The 12,117-nt window shown below is 31.7% G+C and overlaps 1 protein-coding gene across 3 annotated transcripts in view; it reads left to right on the top strand.

Moving 5' to 3' along the window:
• The window catches only part of CALCRL (calcitonin receptor like receptor), a 106,015-nt gene that overhangs the window by 65,781 nt on the left and 28,117 nt on the right, over positions 1-12,117 (top strand). For all 3 annotated transcript variants that reach the window (XM_059052020.2, XM_059052019.2, XM_059052021.2), the window contains 3 exons: positions 1,823-1,933; positions 2,025-2,137; positions 3,524-3,615. In XM_059052020.2, the coding sequence (XP_058908003.1) occupies positions 1,823-1,933; positions 2,025-2,137; positions 3,524-3,615 (316 nt within the window). The remainder of the gene's footprint in view (positions 1-1,822; positions 1,934-2,024; positions 2,138-3,523; positions 3,616-12,117) is intronic.

Genomic DNA, 12,117 nt, shown 5'->3' with positions numbered 1-12,117 from the left:
ATGTGAAGACTTTAGATATTTTTAAATCTTTAAACCATCAGTGGAAACAAAGAATTTAAATTTGGGGGAAAATATTTGATAGTATAAAATACAATGTTTTTTATATACATGAAATGTTTAAAGTAGGTTATTATTAGTATTTGTAACTGTCAAAATGAACTTGCTTGTGAGAAAGAGAAAAAAAGCAATTTTTCCACATTGGTCAACTCTTGGAACCTTAATCTAACTGAACAATAAACTTTGTTCATCTTCAGAGAAGTAGTTAGATATATCTGCCCAAATATTTTAATTATAATATATATCCAGTTAAAACATGTCTTTAAAATATGCCAGACAATGACAAACTATCTGAATATTAGCTCAATGGGGATTGAATTATCAAGTAATTAAAATTGTTAACTGATCTGGCGTCTCACTTTATTCCATTAAAATCTAAGTGTTATTAAATTATTGAATTAACACCTTCCAAATCATCTAAATATGTGTGAAAGCTAGCTTCAAATCTAATTGTTTAACAATAGGAATATATTTATGAGGGTTTTATAATAAAATAATTTTGTGATAAAATAAGTTCAAGATCACTGCATAATAAATCTTCCTCTTGGAGAGTCATAATACACTTTGTAATTTTAAATACTCTAGAAAATCTTGTTATAAAGAAATGTTTATTTTAACTTTGTGTTCTCCAAATCTATTTGATTACATAATTTTTTAATGGAATACCTACTCATGTCTCACTCCAATGCCATACAACACAGTGGGAAAAATTCTAGACCTGGCAATCTATCATGCAGCCAGTGTTGTGGAATCTTCTGGAGCAGTATAAGGACTTGTTTGTGAGGCTTTCTAAAATGGTATCAGGAAATTTTTCTCTGATAGGCCACAAAATGCATTTTATTTAGTAATATATGGACACAAGCTACTTATATAAGAGTTTGAAAATCACAGGAGGGAAAACAGACTATCTGAGGCTTTTTTTTTTTAACTAGAATTATTTAGATTTTCAGGCCAATAGAACTTTTTCTTCTTCCATGAAGCCTAGATTGATTCTGAGATTGCTGTACAAATCTGTTAATAATAATAAATGTCTCATGCAACATTCAAGTTTCTATCTATGTGTGCTTACCTAACAAGGCAGAAAATTACTCGCTTTGATTACAGACTGTTACAATTTTGGAACATTTTGGTCATTTTATTTCTCTATGTCTTTAAAAAACTTTACATTTTTTCATGTAAGAGGTTCTTTCTCTTAATGTTGGTAAGAAAAGAATGAGAGATTAAACACTCTACTACATTTGAAAAGAAAAGGAAGGAAAGTAAGAGCTAGAATTTGGTGGAGGGACCTAAATAAGTATGTGTCAGGGTTAATGTGGTGAAACAGGAAATATTGGAATGTTCATCTGTTCACTTCAGAAAATACTATAACTTGCCCTAAGAATACAGTTTCTAAAGTAAAACATGTTTTCCATTTCCTATATTTTTTGAATTTCAAGCATAGGGACACTAATTAACCACTACTTTATGGTTAAGAAAACCAGCAAAGACCATGTGATTTATTAAATAAATAGCTACCTTTGAGAATTAGAATTAAAGCTAAACCTCATATATTTTTTAGATATTTCTAAATTTAATTTAACAATTAGTTATTCTAATAATTACTTTGTGAATAATCCAAGTAATTGTTATAAAGATTTTATATGATGTCTTCATCTTCAGTAGACAGTCTTTATTCCATGTCAGTGTGAGTCTACCATTAAGACTTTATGTCTTTCTATATAACTAGAGGGAGTTAGTAAGCCCTAATTTCTACTCTCTCCTTAAGGCATTTATTGCAACAGAACCTGGGATGGATGGCTGTGCTGGAATGATGTTGCTGCAGGAACGGAATCAATGCAGCACTGCCCAGATTACTTTCAGGACTTTGATCCTTCAGGTAAAAGCAGAAATTTATATACTAATCTCCTTGACATCTATTTAATAAACTCTAGGTTAGCTAAATTACTGTTTCCTTTTTAACTTTAAAGAAAAAGTTACAAAAATCTGTGACCAAGATGGAAACTGGTTTAGACATCCAGCAAGCAACAGAACATGGACAAATTATACCCAATGTAATGTTAACACACATGAGAAAGTGAAGGTAAGTAATAATTATAAATTCAGATTTAATTTACACTATTTTAAAAGTTAGTTGCCGATACAATATTGGAGAAAATTTAGCTAGTGTTCATTCCATTGTGAAGCCTTTTCATCATAAAAACAATGAACAAAAATATCTTCGTAGAAATAAAGATTGATTTGGCCATTATACCAAGGAAGCAATCCTGCTAGGTAATTCAGTGTCTCAGTATTGGAGTTTAGAATTTTCCAAAGTAAACATACTTTAAAAATGTAAGAAAAAAGAAAATTTTCATCTGTGGCCGAATTCCTAAAATTACAGTCAGGAATTGTGCTCAAGTAAACAAGATAAGCCCAGCGGGGTTTACACTGTTCCCTCAGCAGAAGGCTTTCATTCTGACTGGCTATTAGGTCACCCTCACTGGCATTCCCACTTTTAACATCATACATTAAAGTCAAGGTTAGTCACAGTTTGTCACAACAATAAAGCTTCAATACAAAGTGCCTGCGTATATTTGCACGTGTGTGTATATTGAGGCAGTTTGTCACAGTGATTAAAACTGGGTTCTGATTTCTGACTTCCTGTTTCTGCTCCTTACCAGCTGTGACCTTGGGCAAGCTGTTAACCTCTTTCTGCCTCAGTCCCCTCCTGGGTAAAGTGAGGATACTAAACCCATCCACAAGGTTTTCATAAGAATTGACTTAATACAAGGAAAATATTTAGAAAACTAACAAGCCTATAGTAAGCATTTGATAACTGCCAGCTCTCATAATTATAAATCATGTATTCTTTGCTTATTCAGAGAAGGGTTTGAAGAGAATTATAAAAATACACAATAAAATGGTAAGTTACAATAGAATAAAGACAAAAATCAGAGAAAACGTCAAAACCAAGATTAAAAATTTATTTGTACAGATCAGAGGCGCCTGTAAATTACTGTTTTGAGACTTGTTTTGGAGCCTCAAATTTGTCAAAGGAAAAAAAAAAAACAGGAAAGAAAGCCTTATCTGGCATTTAAGTCTAAACAAACAAACAAAAATCATTGATTTAAGGTGCACAAACTGATAGAGTGAAAATTGGCAATGTCCTCCAAAATGATAAATGTTGGTTTTCATATTTTATACAACATAGATCAAGAAATTTATTTCTTCATATGTTTAATATGTGACTTCTAATTTCTTAAATAAAAAGAGCAATTTATAAATTTTGATATCACCTGATAAATTTTCATAGAAATTCTTCATTCCAGATGTATTCTAATACTCACTGGCTTGCAAACTAAATGGTAAGGCTATCAGATCCCATGTTTTTAAAAATATAAGTTATTTTATGATTTTGAGCTTATATACATGTAGAATTATAGTATTGATATGAGCCTTAATTTTTTTTTATTCATACAAATTACAGACTGCACTGAATTTGTTTTATCTGACTATAATTGGACATGGATTATCTATTGCGTCACTGCTTATCTCACTTGGTATATTCTTTTATTTCAAGTAAGTACATGTAAAATTTTTTTAAATTTACTGATTATCTTTGGTGAATGCAGTGTCATATGCATGTTTATTCATGTGCTGATAAAATTTATGAAATATAGATGATTTATAATGTTTAAAATAAATTGAATGTTTAAAATAATTTGAAATATGTTGACTTTATCTTGACTTTATAAAATGTAGAGAAAGGAGATTGATAAAATATCTGAAGCCTAACTTTACAAAATGAGTACGCATATAAGAATGAAGTCATGCAGTAAAAAGGGAGCCAAAATGAATATGTAAACCTATCCTTATTTGCTTTGGAAACTGTCAAATATTATAGGCCTTCCTAATTAAATTTTCAACTTCTTGGTCAATTTTAGTATCCGTATACATGGTACATTTTAAGAACTGGTATTCTGTGCAAAAAATAGCAATGACATTTAATATATATTATTAAAAATAATAATTTCAATATATTATGGTTAGGTTAATTTTCCTGGTTTGGGGGGGTCATCTTTAAAATAGTTAAATTATATTTTGAAATATACCTGAAGTTTATTCTTCTTTAGGGTGGAGGGAGTGTCAGCTCCAATTTTTTTTTTTTAATTGAAATATAGTTGATTTACTGTGTTTTAGATATACAGCAAAGTGATTCAGTTACGTATGTGTATATATATATATATATATATATATATATATATATTCTTTTTAGATTCTTGTCCATTATGGTTTATTATGAGATATTGAATATAGTTACCTGTGCTATACAGTAGGACCTTGTTGTTTGTCTATTTCAGATATATAGTAGTGTTATCTGTTAATCCCAAATTCCCAATTTATCCGCCTTCCTCCAATTTCTTGATTCAACCTATCAACTGTGATTTTTTTTAATTGACAGGAAAGTAAATTCTAAAAATGCATAATTATCTTATGCATTAACATGGTCTTCATAATTTTGATCACCACCAGCAATTAAAGAATGCAGTGTGAATAGAGAATAGCTATATTTTATTGTATCTTCATCACCAGTGTCACTGTCATTGTCTCTCTCTTCCTCTCTTCTTCCTCTTCTTCTTCTTCCCTCTTCCCTCCTCCTCCCTCTCCCCCTGCTTCTCCTCCTTCTCCTTCTTCAACAATCATCTTGGAACATTGGCAGCTTCAGAACCAACTAAAGTAGTAGTTGCACATCAAAATAATCCAAATCCAGAAATTATTAGACACCTGGATGTTAGGCTCATCTGTAACTGGAGCACCAGCTTTTAGCCCACAGTTCATCAGATACTCAAAGTACATGAAATAATATACAAACCAACCAACGATTATTTTTCATGGGTTCAAAATCATGGGATCTAGAGATTGCATCATAATTGCTGTTTTTGGAAACTTGCACTTTCTTAAGAATCTTTAATATCAGTTACTTTGGGGAATTTTTTAAAAACTTTTTGTTTTATATTGGATACAGCCAATTAACAATGTTGTGATAGTTTCAGGTGCACAGCAAAGCAACTCAGCCATGCATATACATGTATCCTTTCTTCCCCAAACTCCCCTCCCGTTCAGGCTGTCACATAACATTGAGCAGAGTTCCCTGTGCTATACAGTAGGTCCTTGTTGGTTATCTATTTTAAATATAGCAGTCTGTACATGTAGGTCTCATACTCCCTAACTATAACTTGGGGAATTTTAATGGCACTTTTGATTTATGACATTATTGAGACACCATTAGAAACCGACTAAAAATATTCCACTCTGAATAAAGGTTATTCAACATTTGAGTACATTTTAAAAAGTGACTTTTTTTTTTACTAAATTGTGTTCAAAATAAGTTGAAGAGACTTTTTATCCTAAACACTTGTTTTTTTAAACAAGTTTAAGAGACTTTTTTCCTAAAATATGGAAAACATTTCTTAAAGAATAAAATTTACTATACTATATTTTGTAACAAATTACCAAAATGTTCTTGCTCAAAACAAACTGTCAATTCTCAGTCACTGCCTTTATAATTAGTTACATAATATCAGTTGCTAACATACAGTTTAATAAAACTTCATGTCTTTACTCTTGAATATACTCTTAGGTTATGTAAGACTTTTTTTTTTTTTGTACGCGGGCCTCTCACTGTTGTGGCCTCTCCCGTTGTGGAGCACAGGCTCCGGACGCGCAGGCTCAGCGGCCATGGCTCACTGGCCCAGCCGCTCCACGGCATGTGGGATCTTCCCAGACTGGGGCACGAACCCGTGTCCCCTGCATCGTGTCCCCTGCATCGGCAGGCGGACTCTCAACCACTGCGCCACCAGGGACGCCCCTATGTAAGATTTTTGAAATGAATATTTTGGAGTACGAAAAACTTCATTATGACTGTCTAATAGATTGAAAACTGGAAAATAAACCATTTTCCAAAGTGACAATTTTTAAATAAAGTCCTCAGGTCTACAGTGATAAATTATTTATGCTAATTGACAAATGAAATAATGTTACTGATGATTACAAACTTATTGGTAAAATATGGCACTAAAACTCAGTTAATATTTAATTTAGTAAATTTAAAAACACAAAATAAAATTAAAATTTCAAAATCTCAGTATAAATTTAAGAAAGATACAGTTATTTTTTCTTTTTTATTGCTGAAAACAAAATCTTTACAATTTAAAAATGAATGTATCTAAATTTGAAAAAATGACTCTCTTGGATCTTCGAACTAAATGATACAAGTAATTCCCTAAAATCTATGCAGTACTCTAGAACTCAGATTCTTAGTTCATTAAAATTACATATTACCACACATACAAACACAGAGAAGATTAATTTAAATGTAACTAATATCAGCTAAGATTCTTTTTCTAACATGGAGACTTTTATGACCATGACTAAGTATAAAGTAGATCAGCCTCTACCCTAAAGGCATACAATAGAAATCATAAGAGTTACTTAAGACTATCTTCAAAAGTTTCTTGGAAAAAAGGTTATGTTTTAATATTTCTAACCTCAGGAAAAAGAATGCAACCATTAATTAAAAACAAACTAATCTTGAGAATTGCACTTAAATTTGCAATATTTTTAAAAATTGAGAAAAATTTAATTTTTTAAAATAAATTTTTAAATAAAGAAAAGAAATATATACACTTACAATTCTAATACACTGTTGGGCAATTTCATTTATTTTTCCAGTTTTATTTCATACTCATTTGTATTTATTCAGTTTTATTTGTAATGTACAAATTATTTTAACTATTTTTACAACTTAGCATTATATAATTCTTTCCATGTCACTAAGAAGTTTTTAAAACAACCATTTAATTGGCTAATTGGCTATTTAATTGGCTAACTAATATTGCATTTAGTATGTTGACAAAAGTTTACTAAATCATTCTTCTATTTTTGAAAATTAACATTGCTTCCAGCTTTTCCTATTAATAAAATACACTGCAATGGACATTTTCAGCCATAACTTTCCCCATATTTTACACTATTTTTTTAGGCTACATTCCCAGACTTGTGATTTCGTGGTGAAAGGGTATTTATCTTTTTATGGCTCTTGAGATATATCATCTCAAAAGTATTTCAAAATCAACATGTTCAAAACAAATTCATACTATCTACCTTCTCCTAACCCAAAGCAGTTTTTCTTCCAGAGCGACTCATCTTTACAAATAACGCCACCAGCAATCTAGTTGCATAAGCCATAGACTTAGGAGCAATCTTTCATACCATCTCAGTTTTCCTCCCTATCATTCTCTCTCCTCATACTCTGTGGTTAAAACCTCCTAATAGTCCTCCAATCTATCCATTTTGTTTCATCTCTCCTGCTACCACCACCAACCTAGTCTTATCTAGCCTCAGTAAGTCCACTTTCACCACCTTCATTCAATGATAAACATCACAGCCAGAATATTTTCAAAGATTTATATTAAATATAGATCTGATTTTGTCATCCCTTGCTTTAAAAATTTTAGACTTCCTATTATAATTTATATAAAATCAAAGTCATTAATGTATCCTATAATTGAATATTCTGTATAGTCTCTTCCCTGATCCTCTACTCTAGTTAAATGTAGTCATCTTTCAGATATAAACCTTACCATCATTTCCTCAGTGAAATCTCTGTGATTTTTTTATTGTAGTATTTCCGAAACTGTAACTAGTTTGTGCTGAATGTGGAATAAATTTTTAATTACCATTTAGGAGCCCACCATCTCTTCAGATTTAATACTAATACAGCTGAGACCCTTCAGATTAAGTGATCTCTTTTTATTTTGCATGTAATAAGCCAAAATATTCAGACATATTAAATTTCTGAAGGACACAAAGTTAAAAAGTTAAATATAGCAATTATATTGCATGCCAAAATCAGTAGTTAAAAAGATGACAAGGGTGTCCTAGAATTCCAAGTCCTATGGTTCCAATCAAGTTTGAAATTTAAGGATATAAATAAAGTTCTAAACTAACTCCATAAAACCAAATGTAAAATTAACAGTTTCTTTATGAAAAAGCCATGATTTAACTGAGCAAATTCTTGCTGTGTACTAATGAGGCAATAGTGGGACTGCCAAAGGAAAACAATATTACAAGCCAGACTATACATAAATGCAAAGTATCCAGTTTCAAATCTCTAATTAGACCAGTCATTTACTCTGTCTACTATGGACTGACTTTGTAAGAGGAAAAGAGGATGTCATAGAACTGACTTATCAGGACAGTGAAGAAATTAAAGAAAATAATACCTGCTCATCAGGGAGTCAAGGTACCAAAAATGTTAAGCCAAATGACAAACTAAACAGGGAACAGCAGATAACTTCAATAATCTGAAAGACTAAAATGGGAATAGAGTTTGTATCATAACAGAGAGAAAAAAATAGTTGGCTCAATTTAAAAAAATAAAAAACTCTAACAGGCAAACAAAATAGACTGAACCATCTGTTGACCAATTGACCTTTCTGTCACCCAAGATTTTCAGATATTAAGTGTCAACCTAGCAGGAATTTTGAAATAGGTGATTTCTATACTGGGTTCATAGCTGCACCTAATGATCTGTAATGCTACTTTCAAGCCCAAGTCTATAATTTAGGAAAGAAGATGAGAATGAAAAAGTTAATAAAAAAAAAAATACATAATTTCAATATCAGGAAAGTTAGCATTTGTGAAAGTATTTTGCAAGCTGAAAGCAATCTACACAGATAAACTACATTTATTATTGATTAGGAATTGAAAGAAAATCTGGTTCAATATTTTTATATCTGTATTTACATATATTATATTTAAAAAAGCAAATGCTATTCAACCAATACAAGTAATTTTAAATTGAAGGGTTAAAATTTTAAACTTCAGAATTAATTTAATTTATTTTCTCCATAGAAAAACACTTTTTAAAAAACTGAAATTGTGTATATACATGCTAAGTACTTTAGCTTTAAAGATACATTCTGTAGACGTATTTCTCATTTTAAAAAGAGAGGCTAAAAATTTCATGTTGCCCCAAACATCGTCTTCATGTTCAACATATTGATAGAACTTATCTTTTTCAGAAAAAGAGCAGGTTTTCTTTTTTTAAAAATCAAGAATACTATATGCAATATATATATATGTTAATTGCTAAAAATTTCGATTCTTTAGAAAAAAGATTTGTGACATGCTACATAGGCAAAACCTCATTAAAGCAAATAAATATCTTGCCAATATATGGAAATTGGTTCTTGGCCTCTACATAAAAGGTTTTTAACTAGTTGCATTGCTTATTTTTAGAGTTTATTCTGAAACTACAATTAAGTATTCATTTTCTATAGTGAACTATAAAAAAGCTTTAATGGTGAGTTAGCATGATAGATATATACTTGATTTCAGGCACAAGTTAATTTTAATGGATAGTGTAATACAGTAATTAAAAACATGGGATATTTGCAAATCTTGCCATCACCACTTACTAATAGTATGGACTTATCCTGATTTCTATTTTTCAGTTAGCCTGTTTCTTTATAATGAGTCCTAACATTTAAAATACTGGGCAGAGAAGACACACACAGTACCTGGCATGTAGCGAACTTTCAATATACAGTAAAAGGTACTAATTTGGTCATTAGACAATATCAATCATGTAGGCACATAGACTACACTACTTAGTCATCTAACATTATCCCTATATAAATAGTAATACAAAGTAAACAACAACAACAACAAAAGCCCCCCAAATTGCTGTGGAGCTACAAAGAGCTATGGGAAGACAGAGGAAAGAAAGACTCATTTTGACTCATAGAATTGGAAGATTCTTGAGGTGATAATCTCACTGAAATGAGTGTTGAATAAAGGGTAGAATTTCAACAGGTAGAAATTGTAAGCCATGAAAACTGAAGAGATTATCTAGTTCAACACCTAATTTTACTTATATTCTAAGTAGTTAACTAAGTTATCTAGGGCTCCTCCCCATCTGTGTAGTTTCTGTTTGGCTTAGTAATTGTATTTGACTTTAGTAATCTTTTAAAAATGGAGAATTTGACCAGAAAGAAGCAAAGCTTCAAATTAATTTTTCTTTTTTATTATACATTCTCAGTCTTTATATAAAACATGAGAAACCTGGGTCAAGTTAGGCCTAGGTATACCATTCTAAATACTTTTTTATGTGTTAGACAGCCTTCACTACAGGTGAGTGGTTAAGAGTATGTTCTCTAAACAGGCACATCTTGTCTTAGATTCCACCTTCGTCAGCTACTTGCTGCATAGTATCGAGCAGCTTCTTTCATTTCTCTAATCCTCAATTTCACATCTTTAAAATGCAGATTCTATTAGTATCTATATCATAGCTGAGATGATATATATGCATTGTGAAGTGGAGAGTCTTGTTTGGGAAATACTATTATTGGCATAGTTGTCACTCTTGCTCTTTCTTATTAGTCCATTAAAAGATTTTATATAAATATTTAGCCCTGAATGGCGTATTTTAACAGTGGGCTCTTTTAAAACATAATTAAAGAACACAGTTTCTAGTTTTTTTTTTTTTTTTTTTTTTTTGGTATGCGGGCCTCTCACTGCTGTGGCCTCTCCCGTTGCGGAGCACAGGCTCCGGACGCGCAGGCCTAGCGGCCATGGCTCACAGGCTTAGCTGCTCCGCGGCATGTGGGATCTTCCCGGACCAGGGCACGAACCCGTGACCCCTGCATCTGCAGGCGGATTCTCAACCACTGCGCCACCAGGGAAGCCCCACAGTTTCTAGTTTTATGTGTACCACATTTTTAAAGAAATTGTTATAAAGTTCACATAGAAAAATAAGTACACAATGAATGAAAAATTTTATAAACCATAGTATAATTATATCAGGAAAAAATTGAGGTTAAGTAAATTAGTCAAAGATAATAAAACTTTTTTAATGCCCACAAGATACCACATAGCTTACTCAGTACTTGAATTTGTATTAAAGAATTTGTGGTCTTTGATTTTAAGGTACTTTTAATATATACTCCCAGAACTATCTACTAAAATAGGAAAAGCCACTATCAACCCAAAACAACTATCCGCTAAAACAGGAAATAATGGAAAGAACAGCACAAATTTAGCTCCATGAGAGCAGGAATCATCACTGCTTTGTTTCTTTACACATTCCAGGGCTTAGCACATAACCTCGTGCATAGTAGGCACTTAATACATTTTTAAGGAATGAAGACATGAACTGACTTGGAAACATTTCTAGGACAGACTTTCCCATGACTCTGTGACCTTGGACAAGTCCCTTGAGTTTGTCTGGCCTTTGTTGTCTCCATCAACAAAGAAAGACATTAGAGAAAGACTCTTTACAATTCTAACCAGTAGAAGCATCTGTGTAAAATAACATAGGATACCCTTCAGCTAGATCCAAAGAAGACCAAGGCCATCTCAGAAAATGCTTAACTGAATGGTTAATGAAGCACGTTCATACAGTCAAGAGCAATAGAAATCTTAGCTTTCTTCCAACTAACCTGGAAACAATTCCTAGGAGAGCTGATGTTTCACATAAAATCACTGTGTGTACAAAAATCTATCAATATCTCCTTTCTGCTTCTGAACCCAGTTCCTCATACTGCAGTCATTCTTGCATAGTCTAGGGTAGACGCAACTTTTTTTTTCTTTGTTAATTGAGTGAGGGTCACTGATCCATCCTAATAAAAACCAAGACCATATAAAAAGTTGATTTATGGAACTGTTTGTTATTTTTTATGTAGAGAGAGAAAAGAAAAGTCTACTACGCATCCATGCTTTAAATTAGAAGCAGAGAACATGAAATACTATTTACCAGATATACTTCAGTTTTATATTAGAGCCAATTAAGGAGAGTGGGAGATAAAAAGAAAGGGAACAGAAAGGGAGGGGAAGAGAGAGAGACAGAAATTTGGGATTTGCCAAACCCTAAGAGGCAATGACTCTTACTCATAATGATCCTTGGAAAAACAAAGCAGAACCCTTTAGATAAAAAAAAAAAAATAAGCTTTACCAGAATTAATTATAAATTATATTTTAATTACTGTTTAAAATCTGAGAGCATAGCAAATCTTGCTC

Source organism: Kogia breviceps, chromosome 2 (assembly GCF_026419965.1).
Source record: "Kogia breviceps isolate mKogBre1 chromosome 2, mKogBre1 haplotype 1, whole genome shotgun sequence".
Classification (NCBI taxonomy): domain Eukaryota; kingdom Metazoa; phylum Chordata; class Mammalia; order Artiodactyla; family Physeteridae; genus Kogia; species Kogia breviceps.
Note: the sequence above shows the minus strand (reverse complement) of the source record. Positions and strands in the feature narration are given on the sequence as shown.